The sequence below is a fragment of the Anoplopoma fimbria genome, chromosome 7 (genome assembly GCF_027596085.1).
Source record: "Anoplopoma fimbria isolate UVic2021 breed Golden Eagle Sablefish chromosome 7, Afim_UVic_2022, whole genome shotgun sequence".
Taxonomy (NCBI): Eukaryota; Metazoa; Chordata; class Actinopteri; order Perciformes; family Anoplopomatidae; genus Anoplopoma; species Anoplopoma fimbria.
Window position 1 is genome coordinate 19,220,204 of NC_072455.1, and position 26,827 is coordinate 19,247,030.

Consider the following 26,827-nt stretch of genomic DNA (forward strand, 5'->3'; position numbering starts at 1 on the left):
TGGACTCACAAGGACACCGTGAGACTGTTTTGGAGATCCACATCAGACCCCTGCGGCTAACCCCCTGTATGTGGCCTCGCCGCACGTTGTGGACGAGCCCAGGACAGTTTGGACGCGTCGTGCGTCACAGAGGCTAGCACAGGAATGAGCAAATGCTTGTTATTTTTTCTTCACATCACAACGGCTCTGACACGATTTTCAATGTGTGTCTTTTTGGTTCAGTAGAGGAGGGGGGGGAACCACCGTACAATTCTGTGCTGATTGGTTGTCCTATGTTGTGATGCAGGTTGTTTTGATGCACGCTGAGCTTTTGGTTGCCAGATCCTCGTTATGTCGGGGCATGTCGAAGAATGTGCTGCTTTGTACCTCCTGGTCTTATTTTCGCTTGTCAGAGACCGACTGCAAATGCCCCTATGACCCAACACGCCACTCCGCTACTACGAGCCCGTTTCTTACTCATCACAGACTCCTTGTTTCCAGCTCCAAACAGATGCTTTGCACTCGCAACACTCTGCAGAGGTGACACAATTAGCAGGCCGCCGTGGCTGCGCTCACACTGACTCTGTCTTCTGAGGTGTTGCTGCACGTGAACACATCTGTTAACGTGAGTTAGTCAAAGCACGTTGTTTTATTCCGGCGTACTCTGGGTGCCTGCTGGGAAATTTGGGGCACCACTTTTACTCCACGAGTGTGAAGTTTCTCCTCTCCTTTTAGGTGTTGAGAAACATTAGCAGCTCTTGTTTGCCCGCCTGCGGGTAATGGATCTGTCTCGTGGGCGTAGCAGAAACCAAGAGAAGGCATGAAGACACAGAGAGGGAAAGAGGAGGAATTTACAGCAAAGAGAGAGAGGTGGGGAGAGAGAGGGAGGGAGGGAGGCGAGAGAGAGAGAGGTAGGGAGCCGGCAGCAGAGGAAGAGAGAGGGAGCTTTTGAACTCCCAGTAGCTGTCAGGATTTTCTCGGCTCTCCCGCACGCTTTCTCCTCCCCCGTTGAGCTCCGTCTCCCTGCACTGCAAACACCGACCAGCACTCGCACCGCGGAGCCCCAGCGGATGGACCCGTTTACCCACAGCGGGCGTGTGGAGCAGCGCTGAGGACGGATCCAGACGCACGCACACGGCGCCATACATGGAGCAAACTTTGAGACTCAGCTCTGTAAGTCTCTCTCTCTTTCTGTCTTCACTTCTCCTCTGTCTGCTGGTGCCATCCTCATCCTCCCCGCCGCCGTTACTTTCTCCGTCTTTGGGCTCTTTGTGGCTCCTGTTGTAGCCTTTTTTTTTTTTTTTTTTTAAACGGCATACAGTGGTTAGCTTGTGTGGTCCGTCAGAAGGAATGTTTTTGACCAGTGCCAGCTGAACTCTCATGCGCTGCACGACACACACTGCGCTGCTCTATACAGCGGTAATGTGGTCCAGCGTCTATATCAGGATGCGCGCTGACTTTAAATTAGACGCTGCACTAAAAAAAGGGTTTTGTGAAGTGGCCAAAGATTATCCTTAGAAACTGCACATCAAGTGGTCGCTCATGGGCCGCGGAAGGAAGTGTGCTCTGTTGCGTGAGTGACCCGTTTTGCTATCACTTGGTGGCATTAGGGAGAAGCTGGATTCAGTGCGAGGTGAGCGGAGATCAGAGGTTGCTGTGGTCAGATGGAGCTAAATTCCCAGCTAAACGCTCTCTCTCTCTCTCTCTCTCTCTCTCTCTCTCTCTCTCTCTCTCTCTCTCTCTCTCGCATTGTATTTCGAGTTGACCGTAAAATCGCAGTTTTGTTTGAACTTGAAATAGTTGCCTGTGGTTTTGCCTTGCCTTTGCCCCTGTGCAGGCACGTCCCCGCTCTGATTCACCAGCATTCTTATTAACTCGTATCAAAAAGATGTTTTGTCTTTTGGTGCATGACTAGTGCATGATCTGTGTTGCTCAAACAAAATAGGTTTTAACGAAGCAACCAACCTAGATTCCTAATAAGTTGAATCATGATTATTATAGTAGCCGCTAAATCTAGATGCCATACTTCATTTTTATTGCATTTTTCTCTCTGTTCTTGATGCGGGTAATTTGTGAAGATGAGCAGGAATAGTGTGTTCCTGGGGATAAGCTGTAGAGAGGCAGCAGAACACGACGCACTTCGATCTGGATGACATCACATGGCCGGCTCTGGAGTGTGGGTGGACAGTTGCGCTCACGAAAATGTGTCCTCGGGCTAGCGTTCTAGACTGCAAACACCAAACTCTTTTTTCCTTCTCTTCCCCTCTTCTGCAGCAAGAGGTTTTTTATTTGCAATTACGTCTCCCTCTTATCCCGAAGACTGGAAAAACTGTATATTAACACAACAACACTTGAATAGAAGTTATTTTACCGTCCAGCTGCTCGGGAGTATGCACATGCAACAGCCAATAACCGGATGACCAGATGTGGCTGTGGTTGCTGAGTTTGCAGTTCGACCGAACTTTGACCACGGAAAATAACCGCCGCCTTGCCATCTCTGGACGGAGACGCACTGCAGCTCCACTCTTGGCTGTTGTTACACCAACGCTATGACATCATCTATCGACATTCAGGATTAAGACGTATTTTTTTAATTTTTTTTAGTTAACCACACAGATTTTCAACATCCCGTGCTGATTGGCTATAGGAAAGAGTGTCTGAACCAGGACGGATGAATGTGAAACACAACTTCTGGAGGTGATTCATTCCCCCGCACACTGTTTACCTTCCTCAATTGTACTATTATTACATTTCTCTGCTTCACTGAAGGTGAATCTACTGCCAAGGGTGTGGAGGTTGCTCAACAAGGAACGGCTTCAGAAGTGCCAAAGTCTTGTATCACCTCCCCAGTAACAGTTTAGACATGTCTGGGAAACAGTGGGCTGCTCGTCTTTACTTCACACCTGTAGCTCAGGTGACGCCAGGGCGCCTTTTGCTTATGAGACATTGAGCAAGACGGCTTGTCTCGTTTCAACCGGAGAGGATTGCGGGGAGGCTCAGAAAGTGAATCTAGTTGGTATCCGTTTGACCTTGTGTTGGCGCGAGTTGCCGCAGAACCAGGCCAAAGCCTTATCTACTTCGCACGGTGGAAGTCATAAACATGGATTGTTGGGGCGGCCAAGCTACTCTCCCTGTGATACAGCGAGGGATCGGCTTGGCACTCTATTTTGGAAGTCCAAACAGTAAACGTTCCCTCGTGAACAATTTCTATAGCGTGTTCATCCTGTGGGCAACATCAAGAAATCTGATATATCTGTTTATGTAGCTTGGTTATCGCATGACCTCATTGCATGCTTTATGTGGAGTAAACTGCTACACATTGTTCATGTGTTGACCTTCACCCTGTGTCATGGTATTTCTAAAGGCAGTAGATTAAAAAGATTGCCTTCAGATGCAAATGATGCAGTGCTATATGAGTGTCGTATAATGAAATGTTTGTTTAAGCAAAAGGTGACCAGCACAGGAAAGGAGAAGATGCTGTATACATTGTGTGTAAAGAAAAGTTTCAATTGACAACTTTGTGCATGTTTTGCCACTGTGAGCACTAACATGCACTTCACCATGTCACCATGCCAAATACACATAGAGAGAAAAGGCCATCATGTAGTGCTCAGCCTAAAAGGGATGAACTCCTTTCCAGACTCACTCAACCAGCTCAGGTTCCCTGCATGACCAAAAGGATTAACAGAGGGGTGTAAGGTCAGTGAGACTTACGCAGGAAGGAAACAACTATGGCCGTCCTTTGTCATTGGAAACATATAGCCTTGTGTACTTCCGTGAAGCAGATATTCATTTAAATCAGCACGTAAATCAGCAAATGTACCCAAGCGGACAGATTTTCCAAAACACCCTGCACTAACAAGGCTTTCGTGTAAGTTACTTTAGTGTAAAAAAAACCTCACAGGGCTAATTACTAGTGTCGGGTTTCAGGATGGAAAGTCCATTTTTTTGGGATGTTTTTTATGGAATAGAAAAGAGAGCAGTAATAGGGTGTGGTGGTATCTTATGTGGTTTACCCACCTCAAGCCCTCCAGGCTCATGTGAGCGAAGCCCTTTTTTCTCTGTGATAATACATTGAGATGGGAGGGGTCGTGGTCACTGGTTCAAGTTTCCCCTCTCTGAAGTTTTTCTATTTTTGTTTAGCCGTGCCTTGGGAATTAAAATGTCTTTTATTTACTAGCATTTCCTCCGACCTAGCCCTCCTTTTTAAGCTACTCCAACAATAACATCATGTCTCAATGCATGCTTTTTAAGGGTTTCACAGTTCAAGCTACAGGTAGTGACACCGCTTACGTAAGCTGTGCAGGTTCAGGCAGAGTTTACAGGAACAGAATTTACATTAAATTGGGGAAGACAAAGATATCGGTTTCAAGCGTTGCGTTCCTGCGCCCTGAGACAAGTAGGGCAGCGGAGGGAAGAAGGTAAACATCTCCATCCAGAGGAATGCTAGTACTCCCTGTCAGCAACAAGTGGTGAACACACACGGCAGTACTGCACAAATCATAGTAATGCCACTTTAATCCAGACAGGAGCAGAGCCGTACCCATCTGCCATGGCTGACCGGTTAAAGTGGGGGAACAGGCAGTAGATTACCTCTGATGAGGGGGGATTAAGAGATGAAACGCATTGTGGCGATGGCCTCTGTTTGCATGCAAATCACTCGTTTTTTAAGACATTGAGAGCCACCCATTTGTTAGCTGAGGGGATTACACTTAAAAGTCTGGACCGTTTAATGGCTCGGGGACGAGGGCCAGAGATGTATCCACCGAGAATCATTAAAAGGTTTGACTGAAGATCTATGTTTATGTATTTGATTAATAGAAACCTTTCTTATACTAGATTTTAAATAGAATAAATAATATTAAATAAATAAACTTGGACTAAGAAGTTGAGTCACAATTTAAGCGTTGCTTCCCATTCACGTCAGGTCCTGGAATGTGGTCACATCTGTTTGCATGGACCGCACGACAACTTTTTACATCTGAATTTGGACACTGTGGAACATTTTTTCAAGGATTTAATGTAAATTCAACCACATCAACTTTTGTCAACAACTGAAAATATGCTACAGTGCTAATCAGCAAAATTCTGAATTATAATTTTGACGGACTGTATGTTTGGCAATAACATCATTACACTTTGTCCAAAACTAAAAGCCAGAATGCCCAAATCACACGCCTCCAGCTGTGAAGTTATTTTCCCAGAATATGTGACACTAAATTAGATCATAAACTTAAGTGAACTTGAATTGCACCATAATTTATAAGGCTCTCATGTCAAAAATAGGATGACACATTTGGTCACATAAATATGTTGTTGTCTGCAGGGACTCAATATCACGGCCTTTAATCTATGGACATAATACAGATAGGAAATCTAAAGGGACGCTAATTATGGTTTGTGTTGTTTACCATTCCTGGCCGCCGAGTATCACATAAGCATGCCGACCTCATCAGGTCTTTGCTAATGTGATAAAGTGTCTGACAGATTTAATGTGACAAACAAGATGTCCCACCGTTAAAACACTGGATCCTCCTCAACCTCCTAAAATCAAACACCCGGTTTTCCGACTACACTATCTTCCCTCGGATGAACTGTCGGGGGTTGCTTCATAATTCTCTGAATCCGTCTCTCTCCCACAACGCTCCTTGCTTGGCTGGGAATGAAATGTCTCCTCCGTCTTATCAGTCGCCGCACCCTCGCCCCTCTCTGCCTCAAAAAGGAAGTTGCCTCCAATGCAACGCTCTCCCTTGATGTTATTGTCGGGGAATAGTTTGTCGTCTGCCGCAGATAGCAGGCCGAGATTATTTTCCGTCTGCGCCGAAGATTGCCCGCTGGAGGACTTGACATTCAATTAGCAAGGTCTTGTGACAAGCGGCGCTCGTCGTCGCTGTGAAGTTTTTTTTACAAATTGATTTAAATTCGAGTGGAGAGCTCAGAGCTCACGTGGAACAGTTTTACTTTGTGGCAGAAAGAAAACTTCAGTTAGCAGAAGAAGAAGAATGCTTTTCCTGGAGGCATATTTGGTTTGAAGAGTTCCAACATGCTTTGCTCTTGTGAATGTGCAGATGTAGATGGGCTCACCTGGCTGCAGTGTACACTCCCCCCCCCTCAGGGAGGTCAAAGGTCAAACGTGTAGGGCTGAGGTGGACTGTTTTACCTAGTGTGTTTTAAAGCATACGGAGGCCTTTTCCCATCACGCCTATCAACACAACCATGCACATATGTCAAACATCCAATTTCTAAAGTGATAAGCCAATGGGAAAATCCAATTAAACAGGATAAATCTACCATGAAGACCTCGCTGTTAATAAACACCGTATCGCATCCATTATTTACGGCGGAATTAAGATGAAAGAATGCAAGCTCATGTGCCAATGAGCCTCCAATGCTTTAAGAACAATAGTGCGTCCAACAAAACAGTCGGCATGCTGATTGTAGAGATTCGTGGAGGCGCAGCGGAGGCCAGGAGCGACGCCAGAATGACTTATTTTGCTGGTTCATTGGATAAATTGCTCGCAGAAAAAAAAACACCAATTGAGATGATTGAAGCAGGGCGAGTAGGAACGGCCCGGCTAATGAAGCTCAGAGTTCAACTCGTGGGCGACCAAACTTTTATTTTGATTGAGCAAAATTCATCTGGTTTCCATTAAAAACTGACTGGGTATTTCTTCTTCCTCTCCAGTAAGGAGAGAGTGGCCCAAACTGGAAACAAAAGAGGGGGAAGGCCACTGTGGGTTTTTTTGACGTGTGTGTGTGCGCATGTGTGTGCGTGTGTGTGTGTTTTGTGAGGGGGAAGAAAAGGGGGAGGTTAATTCATCTGATTCCTTCATGCCACTGTGGCAGAGACTGAATGTATTGTCGGGCGCGTTGCCATGGCAACAGCTGCGGAGTAAGGAAATCTATCTTTCCTTCTTCTCACCCCCCCCTTCTCCTCCTCCTCCTCTTCTTCTTCTTCTTCTCTCTTTTTCTGTCCAGTATCTTGTGAGAGTTCTTCCTCTCCCTCCCTCCCTCCCTCTGCTCCTCTCTCTCTGACTTGTACAGACATGGTTTTACAGAGTTTTGGGTGGGGAATGTTCAGGTATGCGATCGCACACACACACACACACATAATCTGTCTGTGTGCTGCGGGTGTAGCAGACTGGGGAACAATGAGTCTCAAAAAGAGACTTTCCTTCAAGCGGACTTGGAACTTCAACACTGTAAGTAAACTGTGGTTTGCCCGGCGAGCCTCCTCTTCCTCCTCTGCATGAAGCCGGGAGACTCCTTTTGTTCAGTCAGCTGCTTTTCTCATTAATCTCCCTCGTCGTTGCTCGTCTCTCCCTACCACTCAGAACAGCTGTTTGAAGCGGTGGGGGACTCGTGGTTGTTTGTTTGCGGGATGCTAAGAATCCGCCTTGACTTGTGTAAAAGTTTAGAAGATTTTTTAAATCCGACTGTGGGGAAGTGTTGAGCGGGGTAGATCTCAACCCAGTTTTTGAGGAAAGGAACATGCCTAAACAAGCCCAAAAGATGATAAAAAAAGATCAGTTATAAACTCTGTGAGAGGTGCTAATGGGCGACATTAACATTTGTGTAAATGTGGCCGATACTTTAACTGATTTGATTTGCTTTTCGTCGCGGTGGCTCACTTCAGAGATCACACATAAAATCTGTTTTGGTGGGATCATGTACGTTCCTTCAGCATGTGGTGTCTCGGGATGCCAGACTGTATGGCGAGGGGGACTGTACCACACTAAAGCCGGGAGAGTATTTTCCAACCGGAGAGCCAAATCTTTCTCAGTTTCAGAGCCAGGGTACTCTCTGTGACTTGAATTGTGCTTTTTTTTTGTCCATTTGGTTGATAACAACTTAAAGTGGACAGCTTTTCGGAAGGATTCCAGCTGTGAAATGGGATCGCTGCAATTCAGCTGCATATGAAAAGGATCAAAGCGGGTCTGGAGCACCCGCAGAGCCACCCATGGTGGACCGGCTCGTCGCCAGAGGTGTCAACAGAGGAAGGGGAGTGTGTGGACATGAGGTGACGGTGTGTGCCTCGTTGAAGGGGACTCGTGGGCAAGGAAGTAATAACGAGTGGTGTGTGTGTGTGGTCTAACCCCTGCAGCCTCACACATACAAACATACACACCACCCCCGGTGTATTTACCAGCCAAACCTGGTCAACTTTAATAAGTGTGATGCTTGATCATGATGTCATTTTGTTTTTAAGTACTTGATTAGTTGATCTAACAGCACATTTTGACAATGCATTTATCATTTAGGTTGTTTATTGAGCAAAACAGACAAACATTTGTTGTTTCCAGATTTTCTGTTTTCTTTAACTGGAAACTGAATTTGTTCTGGTTTTTCTTTTAAGTATTCATGAACAAATGAATCAACAATTAAAATCATAAGCTGCCCCATTTGAGAATGCGAGTAGATTTTGAACCAAGTTTGAAACGATTATGTCAAATCTAATAAACTTCTGGCCGATATGGCTAAAAGCTTCTATCATGGTTTATGTATTTCTATATCACGGTATCTGTAAATTCAATAAACAAAACAAACTGCCTCACATCAGAAAACACTTGGTCAAAATGGAATACGGCTTTAGGAGAACAGTAATTTCAAGTGTTCCAGGTTTTAAGGTTAACAGGTGCAAATAAATACCAGCATGACTTCAGTAAGTGCAATATAAAAATCAATCACAATTATTTTAGAGTATACTGATAAAATACTTTTCCTGAATTAATATTGATGACTGGTTGCAGGATTTTGCAACATTTCCATTTATTTAGTTATTCAGCCTGCATACCAACCTATACATATTTGTCATCAACATAATTCTCCTCTGACACCGGCATGCTTTAAAAGACGAGATATTGCATAAACCCTGTGTGTCAACGGGTCCTTCATTATGATTTAACTCTCCCACTCAAATGACATGTCTGTGAATAAGAAGAAGTGGATAGCTAGCACATTTGTCACCATAGATGTAACACAAGTGTGAAAATAGGTTTTGAAAGTAGTCTCGACTCCCAAAGAATGGAGAGGAGGAAATACAACAAATCATAATATTCAGCCTGGTGACCTTTTTGTTCCAAAACCAAAGTTCACGTCACATTGTGTGATGTCTGTCTGGTTCTTTAAAACGAAAAACGAAAAACCGCTCTATCTGTATATTTAAGGTTTTGAGGTTTAGCTGTTTTTAGACCCAACGGGGGCAGACAGATGGAGTGGATGTTCTCTCTGTTCTGTTTGGGCTTCATGTTGGTCCTGGTCCTAACCCACCCATGATTACTGTACACAGGCTCGCCACCACAGAAGAGGGTGGCTTTTTGGGTGTTGACTATATATCGGGTTGGACTCAGCAGCAGCACAGTTGTAAAGAGGCTGTGACACACACTTAGTGGTTTTAGCGGTCTGTGTCTGATAGAGCTTTTACATGTGGTCGCTCCCAAAATATAACGGGGGGGATCACGTCAGCGCACATGATCCCGCGGTGACATCCCCGGCCTTCAGACGACCAGTAGCATCATCAACAAAAAAAAATCAACAAAAGAACGGGCTGCTCCACAATACGTCTGAGCTAGTTCTTCAGCGGATTGATCAAGCTGAAAAAAACGACTCATTAAATTCACAGCCAACTTACTTTTGTTCATTTCAATTGTTCTGTTATATTGCAGCTTTACAGTCCAGCATTATGCAATTCCACCAAAGTACAAACTGTATGTCGTTCTCCCACCGAGGCACCAGCCTGGCAATAAGAGCCTTGTTTAGCCGTATTATCAGCCTTGCATATTCACACATTGAAGTGGCAGCTCAGAAAAAAACACTCTTCTGGAAATAGTCTCCCCTTTTCAGATGAATCCTCCAACGCGCTGTTTAAATTTTTTTTTCTTCTCGTGTGTTCTTGGACCAAACCCTAAGATGCGCCTCTCATATCCTCCCCTGCATTTAAATATATATTTGCGACAGCAGCTCCACAGTTTTAGGCTTTAAATCTCCCTTTATTAGCCCAACCAAAATTATGCTAACGTCTTTTTAGAGAAGCCCACTGCTGAGGGAGTGATTTCAAACTGAAATGTTGCCACGTAAATATTTGTTGATCCATCATAACACATCAGACACGGCTGGTGTTTTAATTCAGCATTATTCCTTTGCTATAATTACACCCAATTATGGAAAGTTGTCACCGTTACATTTTCATGCCCACAAGGGGGGCTTGTGCTGTTTGCCTTTTATTCATGGCCATGCATAAACTCCTCATTGCTTAAATTTGCAAGTGAAAAGAGGACCATTACGGCCAGCGACGGCCTCTCAAGTGGCTCTGCCTTGATGAGCTCTGATCTTTGTGACTGCCGTTAGCAGGAATGCATATATTCAGGGCTGTGTGTGTGTGTGTGTGTGAGAGAGGATAATATAAAATGAAGGGTGGGTCCTGGTGTGGAGGTGTGAACAGCTGTGTGTGGTAGAGGCCCGGGGTCCACCCACCTACAAATTCATGGGTAATGGCCCAAGATCCAACCCTTTCCCAGTAGCTCACACACACACACACACACTCTCACACACACTCTCACTAAGAAACCACAAGGACACACACCTCAGACGGACTGCTGGGATGCCTGAGGAGACACTGCTATCTTCAGTTTCTGGTCTCAGCACAGGAGGTCATGAGGGCAGCCTCTCACTCATGTCTCTCTTTGTTCTCTTTCAGTCGGCTGCTTCCTCAGATGGCGGTGAGTACAATTCCTTTGTTACTACTACTTTAAAAACACTATTTCGGAAGAATATAAACATGATCATTCGATATGAAGCGTGGAAACTAATGCCAGCCGTCTAAAGGACACTCGAGTCTAACAAGATTTGAAGGCTTTTTCTTAAGCAATCGCTTTTTTACTAAAACTGTGGAACCTGGCCTTTTTTTCAAAGACTGCATTTTTATTTCGCTCGACTCAGAACTTTGTAGTTGCTCAATTAAAAATGGTCTAATAAAAAAAAAAAGCCTGAGTGAGGATGATGTAATGTAGACAGCAGCATGCCTCATTAACAAAAGGATGTTTGCTGAGCTTGTTCTGGGTTACCGTCGGAGGCTAGTGTGCACGCCGGCTGGTTCTTCCCTTCTCATTGCAGCTTTTAATAACATTTGCTAACAGGCTGACCGAGGAGGGCAGCTCGGCTCCTTTCACTGCGATGTGCATCAGACATGCACGGCTGTTTTTTGTTCTTTCTAAAGCCATCTCATTAACTGAGCAGCTCACAATGTGGTAAACACGTCTCCCAAAAGCCTCAGTCCTAATACATTAAACCGACTCCAAACAAATGGCTCGTCATCAATCTTTAGACCGAGACTACCACAGGGACAGGAGAAAACCAGCCATTTGGCCTCAATGTAATAAAGTAAATCTCACAGATTTTCATACTTAACTTAAAGCCGATTTAAGTTTAAAGACACTCTTATTCAGCTGGACTGATTGCTGATACTGAGATATACTGTGTGTGCGTGTGTGTTAAAAGGTCACGTAGAGGCCGCCTTAGTAATATTCTGAAAGATCTCACTGTACGGCTGTTAGTGACTTCATGTACTATCTACAGTGCTTTTATTTCGCTACAGTTGAACTACACCTGTTTGTAAATCCACCCTACTTCTTGTGCAGGCGTATTTGACAAGATGAGGACACGCAGAAATGTGCCTTACTTATTATAATAATAATTATAATAATCCTTATTTATATAGCACATTTCATACAGACTATGTAGCTCAAAGTGCTGCTTAGCTTACATTCGTTTATAGCAAAGATACACTCTGTTAAAGCCCGTTGCCCTTGCCGACCAGTTGACTCTCAATAGGATGACAATGATTCTGTAACAAACCTCGCTGTGACCCTTTTGTTTTGTTTTTACTGTGCCTGCTCGGCCCACAGCTCTAAAGTGGCCATCTGCCGCCATGATAGCAGGTACTATGCGGAGCCCAAAGCCCCCCCACTTTAGTTGACCAGCAGCTCCCTGGATCCTCACCCACTCTCCCTCCTTTAATCATCCTTGTCCCCCCCCCTCTGTTTTGTCTTCCTTTCTTCTGCTCCGTGTCCTTGCTGCTCCCTCTTTGCTCCCCTCTTACCAACTGGGTGACGTCTGCTGTTTGTCAGATGCAATCAGATCTGTTAGCCTTGTTCTCCACAGTTCCCCCGTAACATATTTTGAACTTTGACTTTCACTTACTGCGTGACATTTACCAGTGGGAGGTGTAGCAGTGGGTACAGTAAAGAGCCATTAGCGTTCCTTTCAAATCCCTTGATATTGACCTTATAGTCTAAGCCATTTTGTGTTTGTAATTATACTTGGAGCAGATATAGAGCACCTTTTGGCTCCCCATTATGTCAAGATCCCTCTCTTCACTCCAACATGATCACTACTTTTATTAGATTGCTGACAACTTGTATGATCCCTTGTCCTCTGAAGGAAAGTGTTGAAAGACTGTAGTTAGTTAGTTTTAGGTGTAGTAGTTACCAGTAGTTAAATTAGCACCGGAACCCCAATCTGATGAAAATGTGCTTTTTTTATTGTGCTTTCCTGCTTACTCAATCACCAAAAACTCATAGAAATGTCAACTTCTTTGAGGGCCTTTTGAGGATTTGTACCAATACAAGATATGTTTTGTTGGTTTCTAAGAGGATGTCTATAAAAATCTTTATAAAAGCTCCGTTTCCCTCCAAAGATTACATTAACTCAGTCTGCCTTCTCCAAAGAAAAGAACACAGAAAAGCTCGAGGCCACAATCCCTCTGGCTGGGATTACCCTTTAACATTACAGTCCAATAACCTTTAGCGTTTCCTTCTCTCCGTCTTGCAGACTACAGTGGAGTCCAGCTGCAGGGATGCTGCAGCCAGAGCAGCCTGAACAGTAATGGCAGTCTTCCAGGAGCAGGCAGCCTTCGAGGGGTTCCGGAGCAGCGCGTGGCCAGCTGGGCCGCCTGCTTCGAACGCCTCCTCCAGGATCCAGTGGGGGTGCGCTACTTCTCGGTAAGACAAAAAAATTTCCCAAAATTGATTGAATCCTGTCAGACTTTACCAAAAGTGTCAAAAATCAGCAACAGGAAGCATCATGAAGATTTAAGAGTTTAAAAAAAACACCGTGGGCGAGCAGCAGTTGACTTGTGTGTTGTTTCTTATTGAAGCCTTTTTGTGATTCATGACATGCTATTCCAGAAGGAAAGGAAACCAAATGTACTGGAAGCAATAAAGAAAAATATCCTCTTTAGTTTTACACTTTATGCTCTTCTATTAGCTAATTGACCAGTGTGGCATAAATTCTAATGCAGTGCTTTATCATGTTAGTGTTGTAGTACTTAATATCGGGTCTTTTAGAAGGTCTCGTATCCGAACTGACCGCAATTGTACTGAGCTATTTGTTAACAGCATTATTGGGAGTTTCCACACATAAAATGCATCTCTGTGTCTTTGGTTTGCATGTTCCACATTTTATCTGAAGTGTGTCATGTAGTGTGGGAGTCACATTGGTCTTTTTTTGGTCTTGACTCAGTCTCGCCTTGCTTTGGTCTTTGTCTTGACTTGGTCTCACCCTTCATAGTCTCAGACTTCTCTCGGTCCAGACACACAAGACTTGGTCTTGGTTTAGGTGGCCTTGACTAAAAAAATTCTTCTTTCATGCATTGTCATTTTTTAACGCTTTGTTACACTTTTGTTGTATCCCCTTATTTTGAAAATCATTGCCAGTTTTTGGAGATTTGACAGAATTACGAAAGCACATTTTGAAACAAATGCTAGGTTTATATAGATTTGGAACATATTCAAGTTCAGAACCAGTTTTTCTATGTCCAACCTTTCTGAGTACAGGCACCTCATTAATGTTACTTCCCACATAAAAGATGTGTCTTTGAATTTAGCCCACAACACTTTCAGAATGCTCAACGTTTAGTTGTGGCGTCCCAGAACCACCTCGCTCCTCACCTTCCCTCAGCGCCGATCAGAGCTGCACTGTGTGCGCCTACACTATCCCACGCCCACACATACACAAATCTTGTTCACAACATCACACCCAATCATTTTCCTTCCCTCACTACTGGTCTTAACAACAATAAATGACAAAGACTGACTTTGAGATCATATAGACACTCTTGTTCTGTGTCTCCACAGGAATTTCTCAAGAAAGAATTCAGTGAGGAGAATATCTTGTTCTGGCAGGCCTGCGAATACTACAGTCATGTCCCTGCAGCCGATAAAAAGCAGGTAAGTCCACAGTATGAGGCAAAGCCTATTGCCACAAACGTATAAACAGAATGGTTCCCAACCTTTCTGTCTCATAATTCCATAAATTAAAACAAACAAAATAAAGTCTAGTTGTGAAATCTCCTTTTAGATTAAATATCAAGTGAATTTTTCCTTCCCTGAAATTGTAGTATGTGAATAACTTTAGAGTTTCAAAGGGGTAGGAAAATATTTTTTTTGTGTTCTTGTTAGAGTATACATACTTTTTTGATTCTCTGTTGGAACCACCGTAGTATAGTCGCTAATACAAAAGGCCTATCCACATTAAATTACATATTGATGCTTTTATGATTTGTGCACATAATATATATCAATAAGAGTAGATTAGAGGTCATGTAGCGACGCCGTTCTTCTACGGTTGTTCCTTGAAATTCTGCATCATCCAACCTCTCTGCTTGCAGCTGTCCCAGAGAGCTGGAGAGATCTACAACAGCTTCCTGTCCAGCAAGGCCACCATGCCGGTCAACATCGACAGCCAAGCCCAGCTGGCCGATGACGTGCTCACCTCCCCGCGGCCCGACATGTTCAAGACGCAGCAGCTACAGGTACATGTTCAGTTGTTCCGCATAAACACCGAATAGCAAGACATTTTTCTCGACAGAAGGGGGTTTTGTTCTCATATAGCCTTTAGTCACTTTGCACGAGCATATTGAGTTTTTTCGGTGGCCATCTGGGTTTGTTTACAAAAGGGCTGTGAGCCTTTAGCAGAGAGATAAACACAAACTGGCATACGCCCACGGAGAATCTAGCGCATACTGTACACACTGACACATAGACGTGCTGTCAGATCTGTATATTTTCAGCCTGCAAACGAGCGTGATAAAATGCTAACTGTTGAGATCTGTCATAACATCAACTGTAACCATATGTTACAACTAGTATTTTCTTCCCTTTAGTTTCATTTTCTCCGCCTCACTCTCTTATTTTGACCCTTCATGCCTCTTTGTATATCTCACCTCTTCCTCTCCTTCACTTTCGTTGTTTTACTTGACGTACTAACACCCCTTTTTACATCTACAGATCTTCAACTTGATGAAGTTTGACAGTTATTCGCGATTCCTCAAGTCCTCCCTCTACCAAGAGTGCATGTGTGCCGAGGTGGATGGCCGACCTCTGCCCGACCCCTACCAGATTCCCTGCAGTCCTGCGCCCTCCAAGCACAGCGCCAGCTCGGACCGCTCCACCCTCTCCACCCCCAAAAAGGTGCCACTATTGCTTTTTTAACTGTATCAAAGCCACTGATCATGAAAATAATAGTTGTTGGACATTGCTCGCCCTCCCAGTACATCAGGTAAAACCTTTTGTTTTTTTGTTCTTCAACCAACAGGAGGCCAGGAAGCAGAGGTCAGGGAGGTCACTGAATGAAGAAGGCAAGGACGAGAGCGCTGACAAGAAACGCGGCATCTTCTTCTCGTGGTCACGCAACAGGAGCTTTGGGAAGGGACCGAAGAAGAAGGAGATAGGAGACATTAACCTCGGTACGAATTTGATCAACAAGCCGGTTGCTTTCTGGTAACAGTTTAAAGCTTTTGCAACACACAAACTTCCAAAGTGCTGATGTGTCCTTGAACAAGACACCAAATCGCTGCCAGCTAAAGAGTTGCCATGAACTCTAAGCGGGGGAGGCATGTAGAAACACAGCTGCTCCACAGTCATCAGAGTATTACATACACAGTCCTGGTACACAAGCAGAAATGTACTCGTTACAACTCTGGCATTTTGGCACATCGGTGAGAGTATTATCCACAAAGGGCCAATGTTTTTAAGGTGGCTGAATACAGAAATGAGGCTCAAATTTTGATCATTAATGTATCAAATTATAACCTAAAGTTTGTCTTACTTTAAAGGCTTCAATTGACTTAAATGTTATTTTCAGATTTTTCTTTTAGACTTTCAAGCTTTTTTGGAATATATTACACTTTAACACTTTCTCATTTTTTGTTTGTAAATTTTCTCTGAAAGTAGTTATTCTGGTATACAAAACGTTGCAGATAGCACGTTTTTGCCACCATCTTAATAATCTCCATTTCAGTCATGAGATTTCTTGTTAAATTAAACCACATTAATACCACACCGGTGCTTCAAGGTAAATGTCTAACTTAATGTAGCTGCAGCATCATTTAATGAAACACCTAATGTTTAATGGCATTCCCTGTTTTGCCTGTCAACATTTTGTGGTGTCAAACTGCGATCACAAGTTGTAAAACGTGCTACAGCTTGACGCTGTCTTGGTGTAACATTTAGTAAGTGTCCTTTTAAGTAGTGTGCTAAAGTCTCTTATCTGCCGTTATTCATCCTCTGTGCGGTTTTCTGCAGACTACTGGGGCAGTAATGGGCGGAGGGAGTCCCAGGGCTCCTTGTCGTCCGGTACCAGTCTGGAGATGGCCACTTCCTGCTCTGCTGGCAAGATTGAGGTAACATTCCTCTGGACAGATCACCATGGCAACACAGAGCCCTGTGTGTGATGAAGAAGTCAATAACAGGCCACAATTGTGGTTTTTTAATTTTTTTACCGCCCACTCGTTTGTTTGTTTATGGATGGCATAAATCAGAGTAAAGAAAAACTAGCCACAATTTCATCTGATTCCATGTATCGTTAACACTTTAAAAACCATAATCCATACCTTTTTCTTTTTTTTTCTCAATTCTTGCATCCATAGTCTGATAATCGCCACTCAGTGTGGGAGCGTTCCCCCAAACAGTGCAGCGTGGTGCTGCCCAACGGTTCCTGCTCTTCAGTCAGCCTTCGGCCCGGCGCCTCCATAAGGGAAGTCCTCCATGAGCTCTGTCAGAGCGTGAGCATCAACATCGCTGCTGTTGACCTCTTCCTGGTGGGAGGGGAGAAGGTGAGGGGAGGCGAATGCCGTCAACAAAAATACTGATGAATGCTAGAAAACATCTGCAGCTAATGGATCGGAGAGCAGAACACCGCTGCAAGCTCCTCTTGAATGAATTGACTCAACCCTCTGTTTGTTATACAGCATGTCACACTTAAGTAAATACAGCAGGACTACACTCACCATTTACACATGCTTTATTTTGCAAGGAGTCATTGTAAGAACTGAAGTGAAAAAAGCTGAATTCAACCAAACCGAATTGAAAAGACTTCTGAGGATTAAAGTGGAACAATATGTCTTTTATTTAGTGTAGAAAGAGTCAACAGTGTGTAGTGTTTTGGGTTGCTTACTGGAGGTTTATGTGTTGCTAATGGGTAGTTTCATTTCTTCCATATAGCCTTTGGTGTTGGACCAAGACTGCATGACCCTGAGCTCTCGAGACTTGAGGGTGGAGAAGCGGACTTTGTTTAGGTATGAATAATTAATCAAAGTTTTCCGGATCTGTCGATTTCTTTTGAAAGTAACATATTGTGTCTATGCTTTTATGTCCGTGCTGACATTTACTTGTGCCCTTTTCTCTGCTCCTAGATTGGACCTGGTGCCCATTAACCGCTCCGTGGGGCTTAAAGCCAAACCTACCAAGCCAGTCACCGAGGTCCTGCGTCCCGTGGTGGCCAAATATGGCCTCCACCTCAGCGATCTTGTGGCCAAAGTAGTAAGTTGTCCCCCGGTGTCTTAATGCCTTAATCCTTTTGAAGCTCCTGTGTGTCCGGGGAGCAGCCCGTGCAGTGTGTGACAGGGCCACAGGGTGGAGTATCATGGTTAGGGGAGGGAAGCGACCGCATCCTTTTCCATCTCTACACGGTGGTTAGCACTCTGACTCAGCCCAGCCTCCAGAGATGGAGCACCGGGGCTATAATTAAGAATGACGACGATCCCTAAACATGCCAGCTCCTCCCCTCAACCCCTGCCTGAAGATTTATTTTAGTCCTGTGGGTTTTCAGGCATTATAGCTGTACTAAACAGAAGTACAGAGCTTAAGGATAGTTTATAAATGAAACAAAGGCTCGTGAGCTCAAATATCAGCCTTGTGCTTAACAAACTAAGAGAAATGATTCCGTATTTAGACTTCTGCACAACAGGTGAAGATTCTGACTTGTTGACCATCAAATTGTGTTTCGTTTCAGAGCGGAGAAACTGAGCCTTTGGACCTGGGTGCCCCCATATCCAGCTTGGATGGCCTACGAGTTGTTTTGGAGAGAATCGACCCGGCTTCAGCGAAAGGTAAGACCATCAAAAACACTGGAGCACTATTTTAAATTCTCTCCTCATTCATTTCTCAGCCTGATGATTTTTTTTCCCCTTGTACGTTTCTCTCTGTCTCCCTTTCAAATAGACAAATCTAAATCCTCCTCCCTAAAGAACCACCCACCAAGTAGAAGTTTCTCTGCCGCAGTAAGTACTCACGACATCTTTACTCTCATATATGTTGCTTTAAAAAGTCCAGATGTGGTGTTTTGTCCCTTTCCTCTGCTGCACTGCTTTATGCTTCATTTAATGTAATTTGTTAGTGATCCCACATTAATCTTCCTTAACATTTCCAATCTTTGACGAGCTTTAAATCGGTGGGTTCCTGGTTTGTTTGTGCTTCTTGCCCTAACACTGCCTGTGGCTGACTCACCTGCTCCCTTTCCATGCCCCAGTTATTGCACCGTATGTAGGCAGATAGCACTCCGTCTGGACGCTAGCAAGGTCAGCAGAGAGCCAAACAGATGGACGAGGCTCATCTTTACATGAGGGTGTCAGTAAATCCGGGCACTCTGCTCCGTAGGGTGCTTGGCAGCTCGTGCTTAGTCCCCCTTTTATGACCCCCCCCCCCATCCCATCCCTCCATCCCCTAACAGAGTGCATTGTTATTGTTGCATCTGCAGGGAGATGAGAGGTCAACACCAAAGGACTTTTCTGTGAGAGCAAGTGGACCAGACTCAGCACTCCCAGGGGAAAAGAGAAAACAGAAAAAGATTAATATAGATGAAGCAGAAGGTAAATCCCTCTCAACCTTCTTTCACCTTTCTCTCTTTCTCCCTCTCTCTCTCTCTCTCTGTCTCTCTCTGACTTATTGGGGGATTTCTTAGCTTTGCTTTGCTTCGCCTCAGGACTAACTGATATCTTCGGCAGCTCTGGAGGGTTATTTTCTCTGTCAGGTGTGAGGATGCTCTGCTGAATGCTAAATCTCAACTAATCATTTCCTTCCAGGAGCTCATGTATTTGGAAAGTTCAAGTGAGGGAACTTGTTTGATCTGTTTTTCAGAATTCTTTGAGCTGCTGAGCCGGGCGCAGAGCAGCCGAGCCAACGACCAGCGCGGACTCCTGAGAAAAGAAGACCTGGTGCTCCCCGACTTCCTGCGTCTAACCCCAACCATCTCCCACTGCTCCGTCTCCTCTGACCTGGCCTGCTCCACCCCTGACTCCCTGAAGCCAAGCCGGGAGAACGGCCTGTCCTCACGGGGGGCCCTCACCGCCAGCCTTCGTTCGGAGAGTCTGGACTCCTCCCTCAGCTCCAGTGCCAATGGACACTCCGGGAACAGGTGGTGCCTGATGCCCCCTCCTCGCCACCAAACATTTGGCACCCACCTCTCCCCCATCACCCGGCCCCTGGACACCCGGCCGAGCCTCCGCACCGTAGAGGAGGACGGCAACAGTGACCTGACTCTCGTGGGGGAGGGCGACATCAGCAGCCCCAACAGCACCCTGCTGCCTCCGTCACCGTCCCCATTGGCGTCCTTCAACAGCAGCCTGCCTGAAGCCAACTTCACCCCGCCACCACCCTGCCCCCAGTCTCAAGACGCAGGTGGAGAGGGAAAGTCCAGTTCAGGTATTTCTACAGTGTAACAAACCAGTGCTCCGTGTGTTTGTGTGTGTGTGTGTGTGTCGTATGTGCATGTGTGCGCCCCCTCCCCCGGTGGTCTAAACCCGACCACCTTCACCATTAAAACTCCCTCTACACTGACTCTGATGCACTTTAATGACAAATTGATACTGACTCTCTCTCAGTTTGCCATTCATTTAAACTGATTTGTTTTATAAAAAAAAAAAACTTAGCAAAGCATGTGTGTGATTGATCTTAATTACACTCAGATCGTCTTGTAAATAGGGGATGTGTATATTTTGTTCAGTGAGTAACGTTTACTTGGATGTCACTTCCTACGCCACAAATTGTCGGGTTGGCCACACGACTGGGATCAGTTCATTCCAGTTAGGTATTCAGTTTATTTTGCAGTTTTGGGGTGAATGAGAATGCTGATGTTACTGATTGCAGAGCTTGTGAATATTAATAATATATGCAAAATGCATATAGAATAATGATCAACATATGACAGTACTTTAGTCGGTGGATTCAGAACAACTGAAAGTGATGCGATTAGCAGCTGTGTTTCCTGGCATCAGGGTTCATTATGTACAATTAGAAAACATTGTAGCAAACCAGACCCATGAAATTGTTTTACAGTGTTGGACCTGCGACTGCTAACAGTCAGTACAATATAAATACTGTATTCCTCTCCATCCCACCACCTCAAGTAAAGAGCAATTCAACAATGTCAAGAAGCTTTTTTTTTTTTTTTTTTTTTTTTTTTAAATCTCTCAAACCGTTGAGTCATTAAATGGTGTCAGCTGCCTGATGAAGCAAATTGAGCAATGGCGGAAAAAAAAAAAAAAAAAAACAGAGGACAAGTGCTCCTTAGCGCTGGTGACATTGTTGAAATGCCTGTCATCCTCTATCTGGGTCATTCACTCCTTCTCTAGATTTCTGTTGTAGATAATCACTGCCAATAAACTCTGTACCTGTGATTGAGTAGATCTAATAAATGTTAGAATTGGAAATCACTCTCGTCCTGTCTTTTTACACGTTTGTAAACTCAAGTTTTCTCCGCCGACCCCCTCCTCTTCCTCCCTCCTCCGCCGCCACCCCCACCTCTCTCCTCCTCCGCATGCCTCCTCCCGTTCTCCCGTCAGCTCTGTCTCATATTTTTTTTTTTTTTTTGTCTCGTGGCTTCCTCCTCTCATCAGCTCCCACTCCTTTGTGTACTTTTTCTTCTGTGCGTGTGCTCGTTTTCAGGGTGTCGCCGCTCGCTGTGTGTGTTCTGCTCAGATTGCTCAGCGTGGTGTGTTTGTTCAGTGTCGTTAAAAACCACAGCTCGGTCCGCCCGCTTGGTGTATTGTTATTTGATGGGGTCACTCCTCTGTTGTGTGTGTGTGTGTGTGTGTGTGTGTGTGTGTGTGTGTAGCCTTAGCGCGGCATTGTGGGTCTTTTTGAATCCGTATTCTCTTAAACTTTTGTTTTTAAAGCTTGCTGTTGTGTGTTGACTCGTCGTACTAGATCATTATCATCCTCTGCAGATGGATTTCATTTTCTATTTCCCATCCATGTCATCCCCCCCCCCCCCATTCCTCCACTGTGTTCATTTCTGACATAAGGTAAACAATCAAGTGGTGAATTTGATTTGTGATGGTGATGGGGTATTTTTTTTTTCCCTACAAGCAGACATTTCCAGAATATATCAACTAAGGCCAAAAGCTTTCTGTCTTCAGATGCCCCATTAGAGGCAACATGTTTTCTGGTGCTTGGCTTGAAAGCAAATCCCAGGAATCCTTCTTTGAAAACCCTGTGAACTCCACAGAAAGAGAAAATAATCATGCTCGACATGTTCTACCAACAAAGCGGTCGAGTCTCATGCACTTCAAAGCACTTCATCCGAGGTGCACGAGCATTTTCCCTCCGAGCTCGCTGCCTCATATTAATAGCAAGGCTTTAGTGCCAGGTAATGTACACAAGACGATGAGGAAGGAATCGAAGCTCCTCCGCAGGCTGCACTCTTTTCTTTTTTTTCTTTTTTTTTCTGGTTGCTAAGTGCATCAGCCTGATTCTTTCCACCACTGGGCGCCATGGTAACCTTATCCACGAGTTGACTGAGCTACAGATAGAAACTGTCACTGCTGGTTCTCATCTATCTCCCAGCCTATTTCTCTCTGTCTCTCCCTCTTTTCTCCCAGCAGCTGAAATAGAACCATAGCTATGATTCAGGCCTTTATATCTCCATCTCTTGTTTGCCACCGCCGCGAGGCTGTATCTGTGAAAGATCTGCAAACGCGTGCAAGCAAGTTAACACGCCTCCACTTTTTGAGAGAGTTCATGAAGTTGTTACTTTAAAAAATTCTGGTGGAAAGTCATGCATAATAATGTATTTAAGAGACAAACACCCGCTGGATAAGTCAGAGGCCGACACAAGTTCACAATTATGCTCTTTTACTCCCTCAAATTGCTCGATTACAGCCGACGCTTTATCTCTGATAAACCGACGCCCTCTGCTGTTCCAAGGGAATAATTAATTGCTAGTGAGGTGGATCAACATGTTCCTCAGAAATCACTGTCACTATGCCATAAATAATAGAGTCTTATAGAAAGGCAGAGGATAGTAGTCCGGCTTAATCTTCTTTATGTGAAGTTATATTGCTTAAAGAAATAAGCTACTTTTTTTTTTTTTTTAATACTGGGACTCTATTGTTTCCTCTGATTGTATTACGAACTCTAAGTGCATTTAAGTACCACATTAGAATTTGTTTACTACACTCATTTATTTTAAGGGGTGTAATTTATTTTCTACTAAAAACCAATATACCCTGACATCGGTTTAAGACACTGGCCCTAAGGCATGTAGTACCCAGAGTGCATCTGTCCGCGCAGGTAGTTGCACTTACTTGGCATATGAAATGTAAATTATCCCCTAATTAGACTGTTAAAATCCAAACCAGAAGGCCTCTGGTCTGTATCCAGCAGGACTGCTGCCCGTTGTTACCACAATAATTTTCCTAATCAAAGCTGTAATCACCTCTGCCTGTCTGGCAAGCGTTGAGGGTCAGCAGACCTGGTTGGTGGGTGCTAGGACGCCCACTAGAGGGCGACATCACACAGTGTAACTCCATTCACACGACTGGTTTGAACTCACGGCCATGAGTTTTTAGTTTAGTTCAAAGAAATTGTAGAAATGAAGTCAGCGAGTGCATGTAGAAATTGTTTTCTTTTCCCCCTCTACACAGTCAGGGTCAAAAGTTAGATGCTGGGAGTTCTAATCAGAGGAAAGGTTTGGCCCATCAGAGAAGATTAAAGGATTCCTGGGAGTTAATGGGACATCCAATCTACAAAAAGTGCTCTGTAGCGACTCAGCAGTGCACCTGACCTGAGGAACAATATGGCTCCGTTTTCCTCCTCGTGTCTCTCTGCGTCAGCTCTCCAAGCTGGCAGCCTCTGACCCTGGACCAGCCTTATCGTCCATCTGGCGGTCAGAAGAGGGCTCCACGCTGATCTTTTGGCAGCCTCAGTACGGATTGAACCTGGGTCCGTTCCAGTCCGGCTGGTCTCTGTCTCAGCACCAGGCTGCTGTCGTGACTGTGGACAAGACTCGCCACAGGAAGCATGGTGACATTGTGTAAAATAATGAAGAGGAAGGCAAGATGTGCAGAGCGACCCAAAGAATTTTTAAAATAAATAAAATTGAATTGGAGTTGCTCTTATCCAAAGACCAGGCATCTTTGAACTAATCTAAACAGGGTCTGAAGTCATTTATTGTGAATAAAACTGATGGTATGGTTGCTCAGTGGTTGATCCCAGTAATATTTTAAGTTTCAGTCCTACTTGGGACCCGTTATTAAGAAGGGAAGTTAACTGACACGGGTTAAATATTTTTATGAGTGATGAGGACCTGAGGCAAGAAGTGATTTTTACTTTTATAATTTACTTTTCTTCTAACACATTGACAGGGAAACTGTAATTATAAACCCAATTTTCGATGATAATGGATTTTTCGAATTGCCTAAAATAATCTGATGACCCTTAAAATCCATCTTGTGACAGCTTGAGGGGTCTCACTGGACGGTGGATGACACTGGGATGGATGGATGGATAGTTGAACACATTTATGGCTTCGAAAGTACAACTTTTTTTCAATTCAACGAAGCAGATTCATCAAAATGCGTCATCTAGAAACTCTGCATCACATCCTGCGGAAAGCTCTGTGGGCGCAAAAATTGAACGTAGATAGATCGTCAAATAGTTTTAATACTTCTCAACTTATGACTGCCAAACACATGTCCTTGAACTTCAAACAGGACCTTGAACGTTGCTGAAGAGTCCTTGAATATGTTTCCTGTTCAACTTGGTGGTTCAAGATGTGGCTGTTTGTCTGAGGGGTCTGTGTAAGGTCAGCTGTTGGAGCTCACAGGCTGTGTTTACATCTGAACTGAACAGCAGTGAATCACAGTCAGCAGAGTTAGGAGAGTCTATGCAGTGAAGTCCTGTGTTTGAGTCACTCGGGCCTCTGTGTTTAGAGTCTGAGGGGCCACAGGGTTCACGTCAGAGAGTTTCATCATAACCGTAATGCCTGCATCCTAAAAACGTGGGTTTGTAGCTGCCTGAGTGCACAGGCATGAGAACAAGGGACTGTTGGGAGTCCCGATGCCCAACACATACTCTTTAAATGTAATTTTATGGTTTGATTTAATTGTGTCTGATGAGGTCATGCAGCCCAGAATTGTTTGAAATGAAGTGATGTTGAAACACACCACATGTGAGAACAAGTCGTTGAATTAAAACATTTAATCCTCTCGAAATTTCGTTCAGTTCTTTCCCAGTATTTTTGGCGAAGCCAGTTCAGCAAGTTTGTGTCATTGTTTTTTTTTTTTTTTTTCTTGACAACAGCTGTCCAGATTACACAGCTATACAGTCTTCGGATTACACGCACACGCATTAAACTGACGTGTTCATTTGAGCGGCGTGGAGTTAAGATGCATGTGCACCCACGCCACGGGTGACAGAGTTTCCGTTTCTTAGATCCTCTGAATTCTCGTACATTCATGCTAAACATCTGGTCATCATCCAGTCTAATGAGAAGGCGAAGCTCAGTCGCCTGCAGGTCCACGTGAGTCAAAGCTGCACTGAGAACGCACAATTTTTTGAATATGATTAGTCACCATTCCATAAAAAAATATTTATTACAACCATATGTAAAATGAAAGTTTAAAGCTGCAGTCATCAATATTTGTATATACACAATGAATTCAATTAGGATGTGAAATGTGAAAGGGATAACTCTTAGTGACCACACTTGTAAATATTCAAATAGACCATGGGCCATCCATAATGCATCAACTCGTCTTAAATCTTCCACGTCTGTCTTTATCTCCCGTTCACAGAGAAAGGGATGAACCCAAACGCCGACACCAAATCTCCCGCCGACAGAGCCGACGCCGCACAGACGGTTCAGGAGGTGATGGATGTGGAGGGGGTCCATCTAGAGGAGGGGGCTCTCGAACCACCCCAGGGAGAGGAGTCTGAGCTCAGCCTGAGCTTCCAGGGCTACGTCGCTGAGCTGCGGCAGTGCCAGAGCAAGCTGAGGAACGCCAAGATGCCCCAGAACGGCCGCAGCCCACCGGAGGGCAACGACTGCCAGACAGACCTCTACAAGGCCACTATTGTCTAAAGGGAACCCCCCCCACACTGCTGCACTTTTTAAGCCTGAGGCACTGTCTTTCGAAAGGGAATTAGTTAAACGATGGGCTGCATGAACGCTCCAAAAAAAAAAAAAAAAAAATCAATATTACGTTGATAGATATTGTATATTTGTTACGAATTCTGGCGTCTTCTTGTTGATTTTTTTAGTACTGGTTGTGATTGTTGGACAGTGATATGTTTTTGTTATGGTTTAGTTTAATAATGAAGTGCAAAGAAATTCTATTAAGAGCCATGTTAGACCAAGGACAACCGCAGAGGAAGCCTGAAATGAACTTTTGGGCACACGTTGCAAACTGTTTATAAGCTGCAATCAATGGGTTTATGAATTTATTGTACAATTTAAAAGCTAACTAAAAAGGAAGGAATGTTAGCGAACAATATGTACAAGTGAAGGGATTAACCATTGATCTATTAATTACGACAAACAATATGAAGACTTTTTGAAGTTTGATCCAAAAATCTTAGTTTAATGTCCACCCTCGAGCTTTTCCAGCTCCTCTTATGCTGAGGAAGGCTATGAGATGCAGTTGAAAGCTAGTGACTGAACCTTGAGGTTGATTTTTTTCTGAAACCACTGTTGCCCTATTAGAAAGTGGTAATCACTTTTGTTGGACCATAAGCTACACAGGACTCTGTTTTAAGGATCAAAAGGGAGGCAAATCACACTTTTAATGCATATTTAAATATTTCCTCTATATCATTCCTATGTTTTGCAATTAACGGTACCTTTGTTGCCTGCGTGCTTCCTGCTTCTGTGGTTTTTGAGGTTGTCCACATGTTGAATGATTAAAAAGCTTTGATGGCTGTGATTCCAACAAAACTGACGCTCTTCTCTTTTGTACATGTATATGATTAACTCTGGTATTTCTAACAGTAGTGAAATCCTCACCATCCCATCCTAACCTCTACCCCCCCCCATGTGAAAATACCTGAAATATTCCTGTTGTAGTTTATCACCTGACGTCTTACGTTAGACATTCACAGTTGGATTTCTCCTTCTTGTCATATTTAACCAGCTAAATGTGTTTGCTAAGTTAGTCAGAATTGTCAATAATTAACAGAAAGCCAACGGTTGTCTTAGTTGAACCATTTCACCTTTGGAAAGACACCTTCACCTGCAGATTTTTTTTAGCCAATGTGGAAGTGCTGTTTGGTCGTCCAGTCTTCTCTTTGTATTTTTA

At 44.2% G+C, this 26,827-nt stretch overlaps 1 protein-coding gene across 2 annotated transcripts in view; it reads left to right on the forward strand.

The window, feature by feature from the left end:
- Positions 1-26,454, forward strand: part of rgs12a (regulator of G protein signaling 12a) — a 34,650-nt gene extending 8,196 nt beyond the window's left edge. For both annotated transcript variants that reach the window (XM_054601393.1, XM_054601392.1), the window contains exons 4-18: positions 10,676-10,697; positions 12,808-12,977; positions 14,112-14,204; positions 14,645-14,788; positions 15,264-15,446; positions 15,571-15,721; positions 16,560-16,657; positions 16,904-17,089; positions 17,478-17,551; positions 17,669-17,795; positions 18,268-18,364; positions 18,477-18,535; positions 19,012-19,123; positions 19,392-19,955; positions 25,328-26,454. In XM_054601393.1, coding sequence (XP_054457368.1) covers positions 10,676-10,697; positions 12,808-12,977; positions 14,112-14,204; positions 14,645-14,788; positions 15,264-15,446; positions 15,571-15,721; positions 16,560-16,657; positions 16,904-17,089; positions 17,478-17,551; positions 17,669-17,795; positions 18,268-18,364; positions 18,477-18,535; positions 19,012-19,123; positions 19,392-19,955; positions 25,328-25,614 — 2,367 coding nt within the window. In that variant the 3' untranslated portion in view covers positions 25,615-26,454. The remainder of the gene's footprint in view (positions 1-10,675; positions 10,698-12,807; positions 12,978-14,111; positions 14,205-14,644; positions 14,789-15,263; positions 15,447-15,570; positions 15,722-16,559; positions 16,658-16,903; positions 17,090-17,477; positions 17,552-17,668; positions 17,796-18,267; positions 18,365-18,476; positions 18,536-19,011; positions 19,124-19,391; positions 19,956-25,327) is intronic.
- The last annotated feature ends 373 nt before the right edge of the window (positions 26,455-26,827 follow it).